The following is an 18,482-nucleotide window of genomic DNA, read 5'->3' as shown; positions in this document are numbered from 1 at the left end:
ATAATTTTGTGGTGTGCATTACCGCCACCGACCGCCACTGGTATGGAGTGTGGTTCTTCATGGTTTTATTACTATTACAACAATCAAATTCTATTTATTAATTTAGTTTTAATCTAACTATGATTTGAATATGTCTGCTACGTCTTCCCTTCTTTCATCCCATATTTTTTGCCACTCTTTCCTGATTCTCTGTTTAATTATATTTCTCACCTCTGACCTACTAATATTAATTATAAAGCTAATGTTGTTTTGTGTTGCCTTCTTTGCTATCCTGTCCGCCATCTCATTCCCTCCAACTCCTACATGTGCTGGTACCCATAAAAACATTCATATTAATCTCATTCTTTTTATTCTGAATAAAGTAAGTTTTATTTCCAACAAAATGTCTGGCCTACCATCTGATTGATTATATTTTAAACTTAATAATGCTGAACTTGAGTCTGACCAAATTATTGTTTTTAATGGTTTTATATCTTCCACCCACTGCACTGCTAACAATATGGCTAATAATTTTCCTGAATATACTGATAATCCATTTGTAATTCTTTTTCCTACTTTTATTTTAAATTCTGGTATTACAAATGCTACTCCTATTTTTTCATCTGTTTTTGATGCATCTGTGTAAATCTGGACATATTGATAGTAATTGTTTATATATTTCTGTATTATACTTGAATCTAATCTACATTTCGTATCCTTTTTCTTTTCCATCAATGCCATATCCACCACTGCCTCTGGTAATAGCCACAGTGGTACCAGTGGCAAAGGCAACGTTGAACTTATTTCTTTATGACATATTTGAAATTCTTCTGCTATACTATTGATAATCCAACCAAAACTCTTAACTTGTTTTTTTTCTTTTTCCCAGCATGGTTTTAAAATATCACGTGTGGGATGATCTGGATTATTGCTTTGTAAGTTTATCCAATAATTTATTGCTAACTGTTTCCTTCATAGATCTAATGGCATCTCTCCCATCTCTACCTGAGTGCTGCTATTGGACTGGTTCTGATTGGTCCTGTACAAATTCTTAAAGCTTGATGTTGTATATTGTCTAATTTTATAAGATGAGTGTTGGCTGCTGATCCATAAATTATACTTCCATAATCAATATTTGATCTAATTAATCCTGTATAAATTCTTTTTAATGATGTTCGATCTGCTCCCCAATCAATACCAGCCATACATCTCATAATATTTAATATTTTTTTGCATTTATCTATGATTTTTTCTATATGTACTTTCCATATAATTTTTTCATCAAACCATATACCTAAAAACTATACTTTTTACGTGTTCTAAAACTTGACTGTATAATTTTAGTTTTATATTTTCTCTTTTCCTTTTAGGTGTAAACACTATTACTTTTGTTTTTTCAACTTATAATTTAAATCCCGTTCGATATGCCCATTGTTCTATTCTAATAATCTCATCCTGTATTTTCTTTTCAATAAATTTGATATTATGACCCCTTTTCCATATAACTCCATCATCTGCAAATAGTGAGCAACCAACTTCTTTACAAATATTTTTAAATACATCACTTATCATTATAGAAAATAATAACGGACTTACAATACTCCCTTAAGGAGTACCATTATCTATTATATATTTACCTGACAATTCTTGACCAATTCTTACTTGTATTGTTCTATTTGATAAAAAATCTTTAATCCAGTTAAACATTTTTCCAGTAATACCCATTTTATTTAATTTAATTAATAATCCTTCTACCCACATCATGTCTTGTGCTTTTTCTATGTAAAAAAAATACAGCTACTACATTTTCTTTGTTTATCTGTGCTCTCCTTATTTCATATTCTAAACATAAGTTAATCTATTATTAATCATTCTTTCCATTATTTTACAAATAATTGATGTTAATGCAATCGGTCTATAATTTTCTGGTTTTGTGTTATCTTTTCCAGGTTTAGCTATTGGAATAATTATTGCTTCCTTCCAGCTCTGTGGCAGCTCTCCCTCCTCCCAGACTTTATTGTATAATTCTAATATTTTGTATTTTGCTTTGTCATTAAGATATTCTATCATCGTATAGTAAATTTGATCTTTTCCAGGTGATGTATTATTTGTTTTCCTGGTTACAGAGTTCAACTCTCCTTTTGTAAATGGCTAATTTATTAAATTTGTATCTACGTTATTTCGCATTAAGTCTTTATATTTCATCTTTGTGATTTCCCTACCTTTCTTTCCCTCTTCATTAATATTACTTGAACTATGAATTTTACTAAATAAATAATATGTTTGTAAATAATATAAATGTTTTAGGTAATATTTCAGCTTTTTCTTTATCTTCCGTTATAATTGTATTATCTATTTTTAATATAGGATATCCATATTCTTTTCTAATACCATTCATTCTTTTAATTGTTTTCCAAATTTGGTCTATTTTTGTTTATCTCCCTACAGTATTACAAAAGTTTCTCCATTATTCTCTTTTTGCATTCTTAATGATCTTTCTCACCTTTGCTTGCTTTCTTTTGTACTCAATTAGGTTCTGCTAAATTGGGTTACTTTCAACATTTTAAATGCTTTATTTCTTAGTTTTATTAGATTATTACATTCTTTTGTCCACCATGGCACAATTTGTTTATTGTTCTGTCTTCCTCCTTTTTCAATTGACTCTTCTGCAGCTTGTACGATTGTTTTACAGATATTTATATTTAAACTGATTATATCAATGGACACATATATTTTTTCCAATTTCTTCTGACTTAAATATTACAATTTTTCCCAATCAGCCTTATTAAAATTCCATCTTTTATATAATCCTGTATTCCTGTTATTTATTAATATTCCTGTTGTGATTTTAATGAGGTAATGATCACTGCCTTCTGTTGTATCTTTGTCAATGTCCCACTCAGTTATTAGCTAAATAATTTGATATTATTGTTAAATCAATCACAGACTCTGTTCCTGTTTTTACATTAATTCTTGTTCCTCTTCCATCATTTATACATACCAAATTTTTCATTTCCATTATTTCTTCAATAACTTGTCCATTTTTATCATTACATTTTCCCCATAATGTGCTGTTAGCATTAAAATCTCCACATCAGATTACTTTTCCTTCTAAGTACCCCATCAATTCATCCATCAACTCGAGTGATAATATTTTACATGGATTATAAAAATTTACCTCACATTTTTCTTTTTTACCATAAATTTCAACTACTATGTATTCTAACTCTTTACCTTTTCCTAATATCTGATATTGTATTCATTCTTGTATAAATATTCCACATCCTCCTCCACTTCCTTCTAGTCTATCCCTTCAGATACTATTATACCCTTTAAATACAAAATCTAGGTTTGGCTTTAATCATGTCTCCTGTATACATATAATTTCTGGTTTTTCATCAATTCCATCAATATACGCTTTAATTTCCTGTCCATTAGCAATTAAGTTTCTTTCTTCCACTGTAATATTATCATGTGTTTCTATCAGCTGGGGTTCCTCCTTGCCTCCCATCTGTTCCCAACTTTTTATTAATGAATTCCCAAGATCCTTCTTTGAACCCTAAGAACGTTTCTGCTCCTCTATTATTTTAATCTTTTCTGTTTTGTGTTTAGCCTGTTCAGTGCAGTTAATGACATATGGTACAAATTATATCAGTTTTTCCACAGACATTGTGACATTTTACTCTGATTCTACTTTTCTTTGTTGATAAGCTGGAATCTTAATTTGACTTGCATCCTTTGTTCTTTCATGCTGTACATTTTTGACTGCTTCAGCATAGCTTATGTTTTTAGTCATTTTAATTTGCTGGATTTCTTTTGCTTTCTTCCTTACTTCACATCCCCTGAATGTAACTATGTTGCCCTCCACAATTGCAACATTTTTCCTGCACTTCTTCCCCACAATCTTCAATTCGATGGTCTTCTCCTCACTTTATAACATCTTAGTGGTGGGGGAATGAAAGGCCTCACAGGAAAACTCAGATATCCGTTTTTGACATTTTGTGGCAACACTGTTTCTTAAAAGTCTATTAAGATTGACTGGCTTCCTACTCTTTCTCCGTTTACATTTTTTGTCAATCTCTTGAGATTTTTTACCTTTGCACCAACTATGCTTTTTTAAATTTGTCTATATCTTCCTCCAGAAGAATGCCATAAATTACCCTCCGAATGATTTTATTTTCTCCTATAATCTTCCTCTCTGTCACCGTTTTCTTGCAAATGTTTTCAACTTGTAAAGCCTTTCTTCTATGTTCTTTGGTTTTACACGACACCAGTATATTTCCATCTCTCAATACCTTCACCATTTCAACATCTCCTGTCTTTTTTTTTATTTCTCTAGATAGTGAAGTAGGACTCAGGTTCTCTTTTTCTTCTTCATTTTTTATCTTTAATATTATTTTATTCTTCCCTTCCAATTTTCCTCCTAACTACTCTCTCTTCTTCAGAACTGTTTTCTTCCAACTCTCTTTTACTCCTTTGGCTGTCTAACATCTTTTCTTCTTCTGCTTTTCCTCTTCCCAGTCCTCTCCCTCTACTTGCTGGTGTCCATTCATCAAAGTCCATGTTGTCCTCTTGTGTGTCCATTCTGAACCATTCACATACCAGTTTACCAAAAGTAAATAATCTCTCAGCATCTATCTGCTCGATACTGTTGTCAAAATTCAGTCTATATTCCGGTGAGTGTTGTTAACTTATCAGCTAATGTTAAGTAGCCTGCCGTGTTCACAGTTCAACTTCCACATCCTACCTGACAGACTCCCTACTGGCTCCCTTCCGCCTTAGACTCAGGGTTCTCCATAATGTAATGTTACTTTCTTAAGTTTATCAGACTAGAAACCTTCATTCGTCCAAACGTTTATTCATAACAAATATGTTTTATATTGCTTTAACAAAATCCCTAGTGTCTTAGCAGCAAACATAAATACAAAATAAAATGTCAAACTTAAAATTACGTTACAAAATTATTTTAAAAAATGCCACATAACAGCTGTTGGTTTTCTGATGACATCAGATACTTTCTGAAGATCAAACTTGCTACAGTTGAGGACTCAATAATTATTCACATTGTCACTGAGCAACCCTATAAAATGCACCAGAGGGTGACGACTCCTTTTGTTCAATTGCATAAATTATCAGGTTTCTCACTCCATCTGTTATGTTAGTTTATTGTGTGTGTGTATACACATGGCACTGGAGGTATATTCATCTATATTCTGTGCTTTGTTACAACAATGGCACAGAGTTTTGATAACAATGGACCCAACACTCACGGCAAGCTTTCTTCTGCTCCCTGAAACAGCCCATTCTATCAGTCCTGCTGCATAAATAACCTAAACCAGAACATAACTTTAATTTAGCTGTGAGGTTCTTATTCTCCATCCTCTTCACTCTCCAGTTCCTCTTCAAATGCTTCATTGTTTCTACCCATTAGAGAGCAGCTCAGAATTGATTCTTGGATCTGCTTTTTTTCCTCTGCAAAAGAAAAAGACATAAGATGAAATCCAATTTTCTCGAAATCAAAAGCACAAGTATATCGAACTAAAGACTGCATAAGAAAATTTAACCATTTAACCAACTACATGGAAAAGATCCTGCAGGTCTAAAGATTTCAAGATAATATGAGGGTTTTAGTATAAATATATCACATATATTAAATAAAATAAATTACCTTCATTTTTACATTTGGGGAGCATTCGATGTAGCTGCTTGGTGTTGTATTGGATCAGAAACCTCTGACATGTTCTGATTGTTCCTGTAGAAAAGTAAAAACACTAAATACAACACGATTTTAAGGTACTTCAACATAACTTTGTGGGGTTTTGTGCACCTCACCTCCCACATGCAAGCAGTTAAAGAAACATGAGATTATTTGGCCACGACTTTCAATGCTGGTAATGAAAGGCAAAGCAGACCAGAGGAGTTTGTAACAGCCTTTGGGGAAACGGAGAAATACAATTCCAGTGTGGGCATTCAGATATTTCACTGAAAAACAAAACAAAAGAGAAAGAGAAATGAGGAAAATATACTGTACGTTAATGTTATCTTGGTTCAATGGACAGGTGGTTAACAGCAACTGCCTGATTTGATGTGATATAGAATAGAATACAAATATCCTTATTGTCCATCAGTGGGGAAATTCAGGTGTACCAGCAGCAAAGCAAAATTATCTGTTCCAATTGAACACCATGAAACCTTTGTCTAGCTCCTTCATCTTACTTGATCTTTATGAAGGTAACAACAGCACTGTCTAAACAGCAGTTCATACCAAACTGTTGAGCAGAAACAGATTTCTGAGTAGAAACGATCCAAAAACTCTCATTCAGAATGCTCCTATTAAAAAAACCAGAACTACTTAAACTTTTATTTCTTTTTGTACAGTGTTGAACCAGTTCACACTCGTGCAGAACCAGGGCAGCACGACTGTAAATTTCAGAATCATTGTTTGGTATTGTGATGAAATTATCGACTGGGTTTAAACCAGTCTTTCTGTCTCTGCCATTCCATGATATCCCCACCACTCTGCCTGAGCTGTAGTGTCCTGATCACCAGGCTCTACCTCAGGCGTGGACAGGGAAAGTTCACCCAAGAGTTTAAATGGATGCCACTTGAAATGTTTCCAAATATCACATCCAAGCAGTCCTTTGGAAGAGTTTGGAACCTGGCCTTTATCATTTCATCCTCTTCGCTTCAGACACTAACTATAGTTCAATATGGCTGAACGTCCCAGTTGTTTTATTCACATTTTTCAAATTTTAGTTAGAAAGCAAAACGAGAGTAAAATTCTGATACTTTGCCTATTCAGACTGTGTTGAGTTAGGTCTTATTTCTCCACAGCTTCTATCAAGCCTGATCCCTTGGTTGTAGTTTTGCTGGAGAGGAGTTAGGGACAGTGGGAATAATGTTGAACCATTCATACACCAGACTAATTAGACTACGTGGTATTTTAAAGTCAACAATTTTTCTCCCATTTCAACTACATGTGATAAAATACAGAACAAACAAACAAAGTAGGTGCAGATGTGGCCTAATCTATCAGTTTAGATCGCTACAGCGTGGGTCATCAGATTTTATTTAGAAGTGGAAGACATGACAGCCAATATTAAAGCGAGGGCAGAGGAAAAGATGATCAATAACAGGTTGTCACAGAGACAGATATGTGTGCATGCAGCAGCCTTCAGAGCTACCCTCGCCAAGCTCTTAGCTTTAGGGGTAAATGTTCCAACTCTTCTGGATAAAGAAGCTATAAAGTGCTCTAGAACTTGCCCAGTCTATTGTTCACGCTTACATCACAGCAGGACGTGCAGGGCTTAGTTCAGGTTTATTATGTAAAACACACCATCATTAGGTTCAAAGGCTTAAAATAAATTAATCCCACTCATCAACAAGTTAGTCAACATGTGTTTTAGCAAATTGTTTGTAATATACTCACCAGGTGCAGGTGGAATAAAAACATTAATAAAACACTACAGTATCCTCAAAAGGAAGCCATCATTTAGTTTTATCAACGCTATGTCCCATTTGATGACATTTATTAGCAACTTGAAAAACAGATTAGTTCATTCTGACAGAAACAAAAATCATTATTAACCACTAGACCCTTTTCACCAATCAAGAGGATGTTTTTTTTCTGTGATCACTATGCACAATGTCCTAGTTCATCAGATAAAAAGTTTATTTTATACATCCACACACAGGGCAAGAACAAATCCTACATAATCTGCAACAGCACACATATGATATATTACAATTGAAATGTCTTGTGGATTGGTTTGTATGGAAGAAACAAAATAAGCGTAAACATCAGATTTCTGGTTGTATGCAGTTTAACCAAGGAAATGATCCACTAAAGCTTACCACAGAATCGGATGCTGCAAAGAGCTGATCCGTAGTCCCCGTGAATGCGGGCCACCGCTGCCTTCACTGCCCGCGCTACAGCTCGATCATCGAGTTTCAGCAGCTCGCTCCTGTCAGACACATTTATCTCACACAGCAAATACCTGCCGATATAAAAGCGATAGTATCAAGAATCAACTGCAAACACACAGGTTTACTAAAAGCACGTGTTTTACCTTGACTTCACCCGCACCATCGCTGCGTCTTTCTTCTCCGTGGGAACTTCCGTCAACAAATCATTTACTCGCTTGTGTTAAACTGTCGCGCGAGCGCCATCCTGTGGACATTATTGGCAAACGTTGGATGCTTTGGAGACCATTCATGAAGAAAAAACATCCGAGCTCATCTTCAGACAAGAATCAAGAGCTTGTCAAGCTAATTATGCATGAAAACATTAGGATGATTAGTTCAACTATCTCAATTTCGCTTCTTAAGTATTTTAAGAAATACAGAGTCGGAATAGAAACGGGACGAGCTGAGCATTAAACTATTTACACCCTCTTTGGTAACCATGGCAGCCTCAATCGCTGCCAGCCAATCCCAGCCTCGGTTTACCATCCCTTACGCTTTACGCCATCTTGAAATTACAACGTCAGTTTGTAAAGTCCCTGAAGTACAATAAAAACCTCTCCTTTATCGTCTCCGTGGGCGATATGAACGGTTCTCGAAACAAACCGTCACAGGCGGCCGCCGGCAAGGAGCAGAAGGACGCAGACAAAGCGATGGAGAGCAGCAACCGGGACAGAAAGACCGGCGGAGGAATGCTAAGGAAGCTGAAGTCGAGGCGCAGCCATACGGATAAGTGGCCTTCGGTCACAGAGGATGAGCTCCGGGCTTTGGGAACGGATATTTCCCCGGACCATGTTCTGGGTCTGCGGGTTGTCACGGAAGGTATCTTGTGAGCCCAATAAACGTGATGTTTGTAAGGTTCGGTAATGAACATAAAAAATTCTAATAATGACTGTTGTTAACGCTGTTCTATCCACCTCTGCAAATTAGGTGATCTTTAAAAGCGTAGAAAGCAATATTTGGCATTGTTTGGGTACAAATGTTATTCAAATAAAAATAGCCAAAAGGGATTGTGGGAATTGGGGGCTCAGTGGGGGTTAAATATATTTGTTTTTGATCTATGAGACTCCGACAAAAGAGTCCCACAGCCTCATAAATTCTCCACCATACGCAACAGAGGGCATGAGATGTTTTTACATATATAAATCCTTTGTTGCACACTGAACCCACCTCTCTGTTTTTGCTAAAAAGATCGACATTGGTCTCACCTGGCAAAGTGCAAGTTTCCAGTTGTCTCAGCGGCATTTATCAAACTCTACATCTCTGTGGCCAAAGTCTGTGATAGGACGATGGAAAAGGTTCTTTTTGCATTACGTCTGTCAATGTAGGAAAAGCGGAGTCTTTTAAACCAGAACCAGAGGACATTATAATTACAATAGGAATGGTAGACTCCTGAAGTTAGCAGCTTAGTTTGTGTCCCTTCCACTCTGCCATATTTTCAGTAGAGTGTGTTGTGTGGAGCTTTTCCTTCAAAGTGGAAAGTGTCTAAAATAATTAGTATTCCAAAGAATAAAAATGCTTTGTTCAATGGACCCAATAGTAGGCCCATCAGTATATATTACCCGTTTTTGGGAAAAATAATGGAAACAATAGTGTGTAAGCAGATGCAAAAGTATTTTGTTGAAAATAGCCTTCTCACTAAATATTATATATATATATATATTATATACTTAAAAACCTAATTATTCCAGCTCTCATCCACATGATCGCCAATTGGTATCAAGAATTAGACGATGGTAACCTTAGTCGGTGTCATAGTTCTGGACTTCAGTGCAGCATTTAATCTGATAAACTATGATCTTTTCATTGCTAAATTAACATGTTATGGACTATCAATAAACTCTTTGTTTTGGATCAAAGACTATTTGACTTACAGAAGTCAGCAAGTTTTTTTACAATAGCTTCTTGTCTAACGGTAGTTCGAGCCACTGTGCTCTGACTCAGGGCAGCTCTCTTGATCCTCTACTTTGTTTAGTTTATACTAATGACATGCCTCATGTACTAAAACAAGCTTCAGTGGTTATGTATGCTGATGACACAAATATGTTCTACTCTGATTCAAGTGTTTGTAATATATCAGGTGATATATTATTAACACAATTACTGTGTTGTCTTTATACAAATTGCAGTCCATCTACTTTAAATATTTTTTAATGCGGTTAAAGTGTGCAGAAAAACAGGGCAAGGTTTGTAGAATGGTAGTAAGAAGAGTTGAAACTGGTTGAATTCAGATTTGAGCCGCAGTTCATAAAAAATGTGACCTACTTTTCAAGTCAATATCCATGTTGGAATGATGGATTATTTACTTCATTATTGGAACAGACTTTGTGAACTTTGATGTTTCTAATCACTCCATTTGCCCCCTCAAGTAGTCCCACCCAGTCACCCAGTAAATCCTTTAGTTAGTCATCGGACACCCACTGCACCATATTTTAATCTGGTGTTTCTTGTTATTTGCTGACTTCTCCCGGACCACCCACCATTTGCTTTCCTTCTCTCTTGCTACACTTTTCTGAGATGTTGTGAGGACTCCCTTTCCTGCAGTAAAGAGCAGTATTCCATGTAATGAAAAGATTCAACATTCAATTCAATTCAGTTTATTTATATAGCGCCAATTCACAACACATGTCGTCTCAAGGCACTTCACAACAGTCAGGTAGATACATGCCAATTAATTCTAACCATTAAACAGTGCAGTCGGATTCAGTTATTTATTCAAATTGGATAAAAAGTTTTTCTGTCTAAGGAAACCTAGCAGATTGCATCGAGTCAGAGACTTGTAGCATTCCCTCCTCCCGGATGAGCATGTAGAGACAGTGGACAGTGACTGGTGTTGACTTTGCAGCAATCCCTCATACTGAGCATGCATGTAGCGACAGCGGAGAGGAAAAACTCCCTTTTAACAGGAAGAAACCTCCAGCAGAACTAGGCTCAGTGTGAGCGGCCATCTGCCACGACCGACTGGGGGTTTGAGAGAACAGAGCAGAGACACAAAGAGAACAAAGAAGCACTGATCCAGGAGTCCTTTCTATGAGAAGGAAAAGTAAATGTTAATGGATGTAGCTCCTTTAGTCGTTTCACCTCGAAAGAAAGAACAGATAAACTCTGAGCCCGTTTTCAAGGTTAGAGTCTGAAAGAGAGCACATACAGTTAGTTACAGTTAAGCTCATTCAATTGCCATGTCTAGGAGAGAGAAAGGGTTAAACACTGAAAGACAGGGCTACGTGGATCATCGTTAGAGGGTGAGCATTAAGTTGTTGCCAGCAGAAGCTTGGACGATGCCCCTCTCCAGAAATGTGTCACAGGTAGAAACAGTCAGGCCAGTTGTAGCTTCTAGGAAGAGAAAAGAGGGAGAACATAAAGTTAAAAACTGAAATAACAGCAAATAATGCAAAATTGGAGAGTAGTGTGAGAATGTAGCGAAGAGGGTGAAAGTGGTCATTATGTCCTCCAGCAGCCTAAGCCTATAGCAGCATAACTACAGAGATAGCTCAGGATAACCAAACCACTCTAACTATAAGCTTTATCAAAAAGGAAGGTTTTAAGCCTAGCCTTAAAAGTAGACAGTTTGTCCATCTAGAGCCCACTGATGGCCATTGTTATACTAAAAACCACAACGATTGGGATACCTCTCTCTGTCAGATTGACCATAACCATTGGAAAAGAGAGGGGGTCATACAGGTAGCAGACATGGAGGGTGTGTTTGCACCTCAACCATAACTGAGCCGGTTTAGGCTAATCCGGACTCCCCGTTACTCCATGCAACAGGGAGGGAAGAAGATGGAGGTTAAAAAATACGGAAGATAGCTCAGGATAACCTAAGCCACTCTAACTATAAGCTTTATCAAAAAGGAAAGTTTTAAGCCTAGCCTTAAAAGTAGACAGGGTGTCTGCCTCACGGAGTAAAACTGGGAGCTGGTTCCACAGGAGAGGAGCCTGATAACTAAAAGATCTGCCTCCTATTTGTCCGGGCTACCACACCCTGCTGGCGGTCAGACACCTCGGAGCTCCTCCGGTCCTTGGTCCTCATGAAGCAATCACACACTCTATCTACAGACTCTTAAAGAAACGACTCTCAACCAGTTTCTAACTTTTAGCTCTTTTTAATCCAAGTTAAGGCAGAGGAATGATTACAAAGATCAGAGCTGAGGCTCCCGTCTCGAACCGTCACCGTCTGTTAGAGCACGAAGAAGAGCCCCGATAGAAGGTCACATGTAGTTTTATATCTGGCACTCCAATGCAATGGATGTGCCCTCCCTCAGTGATTATCAGCAGACTATGTGTCACCATTGTGGTGTCTATCTGTTAGATTGTGTAGTAGCGGTTGTCCATCCTTAATCTAAGTGTGCTGTAGCTTTCTAATCAAACCAGATACCGGCTGCTCCACTATGTACCCCAGTGCCCCAGCTTCAGGTCATTTATGACAATCGTTGGGCCATTTATCCTTGTACTGTATGTTTATGAGCATTCTTATCCTATTTTAACAAAAGGGAAACATTAGAACTTATACTTTACTTCATATGGTATAAATGGGGAAAAAACAGCTATAAGCATATTGGATTAGTTTTTCAGAATCACTTCTCGACAGGATATTTCTAATTTTGGCAATGTTCCGGAGATGAAAGAAGGAAATCCTAGAAACCTGTTTAATATGGGATTTAAATGACATGTCCTGGTCAAAACTAACACCAAGGTTTTTTACTTTATTATCGGAGGTCAATTTAATGCCATCCAGGTTAAGTGACTGACTAAGCAGTTTCTTTTTTAAAGACTCCGGTCCAAAGACGACAACTTCTGTCTTGTCTGTGAATTTAGAAGCAGAAAATTTAAAGTCATCCAAGTTTTTATGTCTTCAAGACATGCTTGTACTCTATCTAACTGGTTGGGCGCATCAGGATTCGTGGATAAGTAAAGCTGAGTATCATCAGCGTAACAGTGAAAAGTTATTCTATGCTGCCTGATAATGTGACCTATTGGAAGCATATATATAGTAAAGAGAAATGGCCCAAGTACTGAACCCTGTACAATTAACCCTGGAGTTTAAAGATGATTTATCATTTACACGAACAAACTGGAATCTGTCAAACAGATAAGATTTAAACCAGCCTAGCGCTGTTCCCCTGATCCCTACAGCATATTCCAGCCTTTTTAAGAGAATATTATGGTCGACTGTATCAAATGCAGCACTGAGATCTAACAGAACCAGAACAGACACAAGTCCATTATCTGAGGCCATAAGAATATCATTAGTGACTTTCAGCAGAGCTGTTTCAGTGCTATGATGAGCTCTGAAGCCCGACTGAAACTCTTCAAACAGGTCATTGCTGTGAAAATGCTCACACATTTGATTAGCAACTATCTTCTCAAGGATTTTAAATAAGAATGGAAGATTGGATATCATATAACACTGTTTGTAGATATATAAAGAAATGAAGGAAACAAGTTTATTCCTAAAAAAAAAAAAAAAAAAACAGGATTCCCTGACTGTGTTTCTAATTCTGCTTTTATCTTGTGTTTCAGACTATCTTTGCAGACCTGAGGATAATATCTACAACATCGACTTCACACGGTTCAAAATTCGAGACCTTGAGACCGGGACGGTTCTTTTTGAGATAGCCAAACCTCCGAGCAGTGGTGAGTGACGCATTTAATTTACCCACCATGGAAAGCTTTCTAGTCCTGAACGGTAGTTTCAAGTTAAAAGCACTGATCCTTCACTCCTTTTAAGTGGCTTTCATACAGAGACACATATACTGTTCTGATATGTCTATAGAACATTTTGAGGACATTGTTCCCTGTGAGGAAGTTGCATAGATGTCTCCTTTGTTATTTATATATGTTTTTATTTTCTTCTTTCTATCAATCAACTCCAGACCCATAGTTCTTTTTTTTTCTTCTATGTGGATGTACTTACTTTTGTTTTTTGTATTAGTTTTTGGTTTTATATCCTGATCTGGGCAACCCTAAAATTACTAAAACATGTACTTTTTAACATGGCAGCACTTGCCAGATGTGTATTTTATTGGGATTTTATGTGACAGAGCAGCACAAATTGGTTCATTATTGTGAACCAAACACATTTTATTCCTAGATAAAAGTCTGAAAACATGGTACTCATTTTTTATTCAGTGTAAATACTTTGTAGAACCAGCTTTTGCTGCAGTTACACCTGTTTTTTGGGGATACATTTCTACCAGAGATGCAATTTTCTTGTCCGTTCTTTTTTGCAACATACGATACTCTAACACATGAATATGTTTTCATGTGATGAAGTTCTGGCTGAAGGTTTGGGGTTGTTGTCCCGCTGGAAGGTGAACCTCTGCCCCAGTTTAAAGTCGTCTGCTGCCTTCTTCCAGGATTGCCCTGGATTTAGCTCTGTGAATCTTCCCATTAAATCTTACCAGCTTCACTCTCTGCTGAAGGAAAAAGATTCTGGTAGCATGATACAGCCAACACCATGTTTCACAGTGAGGATGGTATGTATATAGTAATCTGCAGCTTTCTGCTACACGCAGCATTTTTGTAGTAGATCAATTTTGGTCTGATCTGACCTGAATACCTTCTTCCACATGTTTGCTGCGGTTTGTGCCAAACTGCAAACAGGGCTTTTTATCCCTATCTTTCAACATCGGTTTTCTTGTTTGAACTCGCCCATGAATGACAGATTTGTGGAGTTCAGTACTAATAGTTGTTCTGTCGACAGATTCTACCTGAGCTGCGGATCTCTGCAGCTCTCCAGGTTTACCATGGTCTGCTTGGCTTAATGCTGTCCTTTTATTGCCTGGCAGTTTATTTGGCTATGTCTTGGTAGGTTTGCAGTTGATTGAACATTTCTCTGTGAGATGTCCAAGACTTTGGACATTGTTTTATAACCTAACCCTGCTTTAAAGTTCTCTAAACCTTCTCTGTGAGCTGTCTGCTGTGTTTCTTGGTCTTCATGTTGCTCTTTGTTCTCTAATGTTCTGTAACAAACCTCTGAGGCCTTCTCAGAACAGCTGAAATTATACCGACATTAAACTACCCAGAGGTGGACTCTATTTACTGATTGACTTTTGAAGGCCAGTGGTTCACTGGGTTTTATTTAGTATCATCAGAGTAAGATGGGGCTGGATGGACACTAATGCACACTGCACTGTTCAAGCCACATATAATTTTTCTTCCACTTCACTACTTTGTTGGTCTGTCAGATGAAATCCCAATCAAAGACAGTAAAGTTTGCAGTTGTGTGACAAGCACTTAAATAAGTTTAAGCGATATAAGTACTTCTTAAAACACTGACACATTTCGTTCTTGTTAGTACCTTTCAATATGTACTGCTACAGAATGTCACCAGTCCATGTGGCCTGCAGTGAATGGATTATTTGCCTTAGGTCCTGTGGAGAAAGAAGAGGAGAGTGTGGATGTAGACTCCAGCGCAGGGCGTTTCGTCAGATACCAGTTCACGCCTGCCTTCCTGAAACTGCGCACTGTTGGGGCGACGTAAGTCATTGGACTAGCCTTCATCAGTCCCACCTCTCTCTGTACATGGTGAACATGCATCTTAGCTGTGTCTTTACCCTAACTGCAGTGTTGAGTTTACAGTGGGTGACCGGCCCATTAACAGCTTCCGGATGATTGAGAGGCATTACTTCCAGGGACGGCTTCTGAAGAACTTCGACTTTGACTTTGGCTTCTGTATACCCAACAGCCGCAACACATGCGAACACATTTATGAGTTTCCACAGCTTCCTGAAGGCCTGAGTGAGTTTACGTCACCTCTTCTGAAATATTAGATCACCACTCTCTCTCAGTGATCCACACATTGACTCTCTCCTTGTGTCCCTTTCTCCTGTTCCAGTTCGCCAAATGGTGGAGCATCCATATGAGACCAAATCAGACAGTTTCTATTTTGTGGACAACAAATTGATCATGCACAACAAGGCAGACTATGCCTACAACGGTGGACTTTAAAATATGACAGAAGAAGGGGTCCAGGATCTCCTAGTGGGAAAATGTCCTAGATTGTACCCTTTTAAAAGAGGGTGAGGAAGTTTATTTGGTTTTTTTTTTTGGTGGACATTTTTAGAAAGCTGACATCTTTTATGAAAAACACACCACCTCTACGATGAAAACATGGATCCATTTAAACGTACCTCAGCTTAGCTCAGCTTTATGAACTCATGTGTTCATGATTTCTGTATATCTGACTGAAGTGTTTCTTCTGCTGCCTGTTTTGGTTCGTCAGACAGGTGTCACGTTTCTGCTTGAACAGTTCATGAGGTCTCTGCTGGAAGGGGACACTTCTGGTAACAGAATGTTATTTACTTAAACACTGGTGTTTATTTAAAATACCTGTTTCAAGTGACAATTGGATTTCCTGAATGGAAAAGCAAGCTTGATATTTGTCCAACATTTTTATTCTACTGTTAGATGAAGAGGTAGCATGAGTTGCATTGATTTTGTTAGATTGTAACCTTAAATATGTTGAGTTATTTGAACTGATTGGGTCTGATGAGGGGCCCTTTCTCTCTGACTGAGTAGATTACTTAGTTTTCCGTCCTTTAGTAGACATTTATTTTATTTGGGAAAAGCACAAACTTCTCATAATGACAGATGTCCTTCTCTGTCTTCTCTGTCTTCTCTGTCCTGTTAAACTATGTTACCAAGTTTGCTTTTGTTTTGTTAAAATCTGGAAGAAATGAAGATGGTGAGATGGCAAAAGATTATGTTTCTGGTTTTCTCACATACATATTTTTACACTGTCCACATTGATAACAGTTTAGTTTGCCCTGTTTAAATTAGCTCTTTTGTCCTTCTACCTATTTAGTTCCTTGAAATTTATATTCCTGGCTTATTAAAAAAACATTGCAAACCTTTCCATTAAAAACTCTTATAAAACACCACACTAATTAACTATACTGAGAGATTTAGCCTGGTAAGTCATCTATTTTTCATCAAACACTAGATGCATCCAAGCCATTCATCAATTTTCAGTTCCACACTTTTAGGGTACCAGAGAGCGGGTCGAGAGGCGGACAGGTCACCAGGCCGTCACAGACAATATTGAGACAAACAGCCATGCACACAGGGACACCTGTGGCCAGTTGAACTAACATGGATGTTTTTGGACTATGGTAGGAAGCGGGGGTACCCAGAGAGAACCAACACATGTATGGGAGAACGTAAATACTCCAATCAGATATTCATGGACTGTCCATGTGTGTTACACATTCACAATGCTTTCTACTCCCAGGCAGTGCAGTAGATGCAGCTTAAAGGACAGTTTCCTATTTAAGTTTTTACTCCTGGGCCCTCCACTGCCGACAACAGCATTGTCATTTCTCCTTGGTTTATACTTTGAAAGAGGAAGCTTGTTTGATTATATGGTTTCATATTGTGATGCTGTGGAACGGTATTCAAACTACTGGAAGGTGGCCTTTTTAAAGTAACAAAACTCCCTCATGTGGAGCAGGAATGTGCCTTAAAAACTGATGTTACAGTTTTTTAATCTTATGTAAGAAACATGTAAACAATTCAGCAAGAATAACAGAGGTTAACTTGACTCTCCTATTTAAATGTATTTTCCACAAAGAGGTCTTTCACTGTTGCCTTGTTTTTCTAGTGTGTTACAAATGGGATTCAGTCACCATATCATTTGGATCATTTCATTCTCACGCTTTATGTCTGCCTCTGTTGTTGCATGTTGTATTGAACATGTCTTCATAGCAGCACTGGTGGTGTTGCTGTGGAGGCCTGTCCTGCTGTTGTTATCTAGTATGTGTGTTGTTGTTTTGCTCAAATGCCTTGAGAAGTGCATAAACAGTCTCTGGCTGTATTTCTGTAAGCCGTTGCATAATATTCACTTTTTTATACCTGATTAGGATTGTAATAAATAAAAAGGACTGATTGTAAGAAACATTCACGTCAACATCCTGTTGCTCATTATTGTCTAAGTCTGTGGTTCTTAAACCTTGATCCAAGTACCACTGGCTGTATTTGGGATGTCTTTGGTGCTGTTTAGAAAATTTTCATCATGCATCTCCATGATTAGAATATCAGCGAAAACAAATTGACGTTCATTTGGATTCATTCCACAAATAATGATATTTCAAGCATAAACTACTGTTAATTTTGAGGATTATTTTACAGCTAATAAAAAACCCAAATTCAGTTTTTAGGGTTTGTGAATTACACCAATAAAAAACATTTAAAAATGTATTTAGTACAGAAATTTCCATCTTCTAAAACATCTGTCCTTGTACTGAGCAGTATATGCACTCATTACTCAGTCTGGGCTCATTTTGCATTAATTACTGCATCAAAGCAGCATGGCGTGGAGGCGGTCAGCATGCAGATGTGCTGAAGAGCAACCATCAGATCGTCTGCTAATTCCGCTTTTGATAATTTACCTCAATCCTTAAAACTTTTATCTGTAAATGACGGCAAACAGTTTAAACATGTTCCAGTTCCCAGTTTGAAAGGTGGTGGACTGGCTCACCACATTCAGCAATACAAGCTAATTAGTATGTATTTCTCTGTATTTTGTTCTTTCAAACACTAGC

The 18,482-nt window shown here is 37.4% G+C and overlaps 2 protein-coding genes across 3 annotated transcripts; one reads left to right on the top strand and one right to left on the bottom strand.

The window, feature by feature from the left end:
* Positions 1-4,821: 4,821 nt before the first annotated feature.
* pop5 (POP5 homolog, ribonuclease P/MRP subunit) lies at positions 4,822-8,668 on the bottom strand. The gene is made up of 6 exons (XM_047381528.1): positions 8,548-8,668; positions 8,049-8,149; positions 7,834-7,976; positions 5,812-5,961; positions 5,648-5,731; positions 4,822-5,451 (listed from the first exon to the last, which is right to left on the bottom strand). The coding sequence occupies exons 2-6, from the start codon at positions 8,066-8,068 to the stop codon at positions 5,348-5,350; spliced, it is 501 nt and encodes a 166-aa protein (XP_047237484.1). The 5' UTR covers positions 8,069-8,149; positions 8,548-8,668; the 3' UTR covers positions 4,822-5,347.
* On the top strand, positions 8,526-17,853 carry unc119.1 (unc-119 homolog 1). Of its 2 annotated transcripts, XR_007040627.1 has the most exons (6): positions 8,526-8,763; positions 13,462-13,575; positions 15,312-15,420; positions 15,509-15,681; positions 15,779-15,962; positions 16,166-17,853. XR_007040627.1 is itself a non-coding variant. In XM_047381526.1 (5 exons), the coding sequence occupies exons 1-5, from the start codon at positions 8,526-8,528 to the stop codon at positions 15,889-15,891; spliced, it is 747 nt and encodes a 248-aa protein (XP_047237482.1). In that variant the 3' UTR covers positions 15,892-17,853. The 2 variants fall into 2 exon arrangements, 1 of the variants encoding a protein (XP_047237482.1); XM_047381526.1 differs by having other exon boundaries at positions 15,779-17,853.
* The last annotated feature ends 629 nt before the right edge of the window (positions 17,854-18,482 follow it).

The sequence above is a fragment of the Girardinichthys multiradiatus genome, chromosome 12 (genome assembly GCF_021462225.1).
Source record: "Girardinichthys multiradiatus isolate DD_20200921_A chromosome 12, DD_fGirMul_XY1, whole genome shotgun sequence".
NCBI classification, from domain to species: domain Eukaryota; kingdom Metazoa; phylum Chordata; class Actinopteri; order Cyprinodontiformes; family Goodeidae; genus Girardinichthys; species Girardinichthys multiradiatus.
The sequence above is the reverse complement of the archived record's forward strand: the minus strand, read 5'-3'. Positions and strand labels throughout refer to the sequence as shown.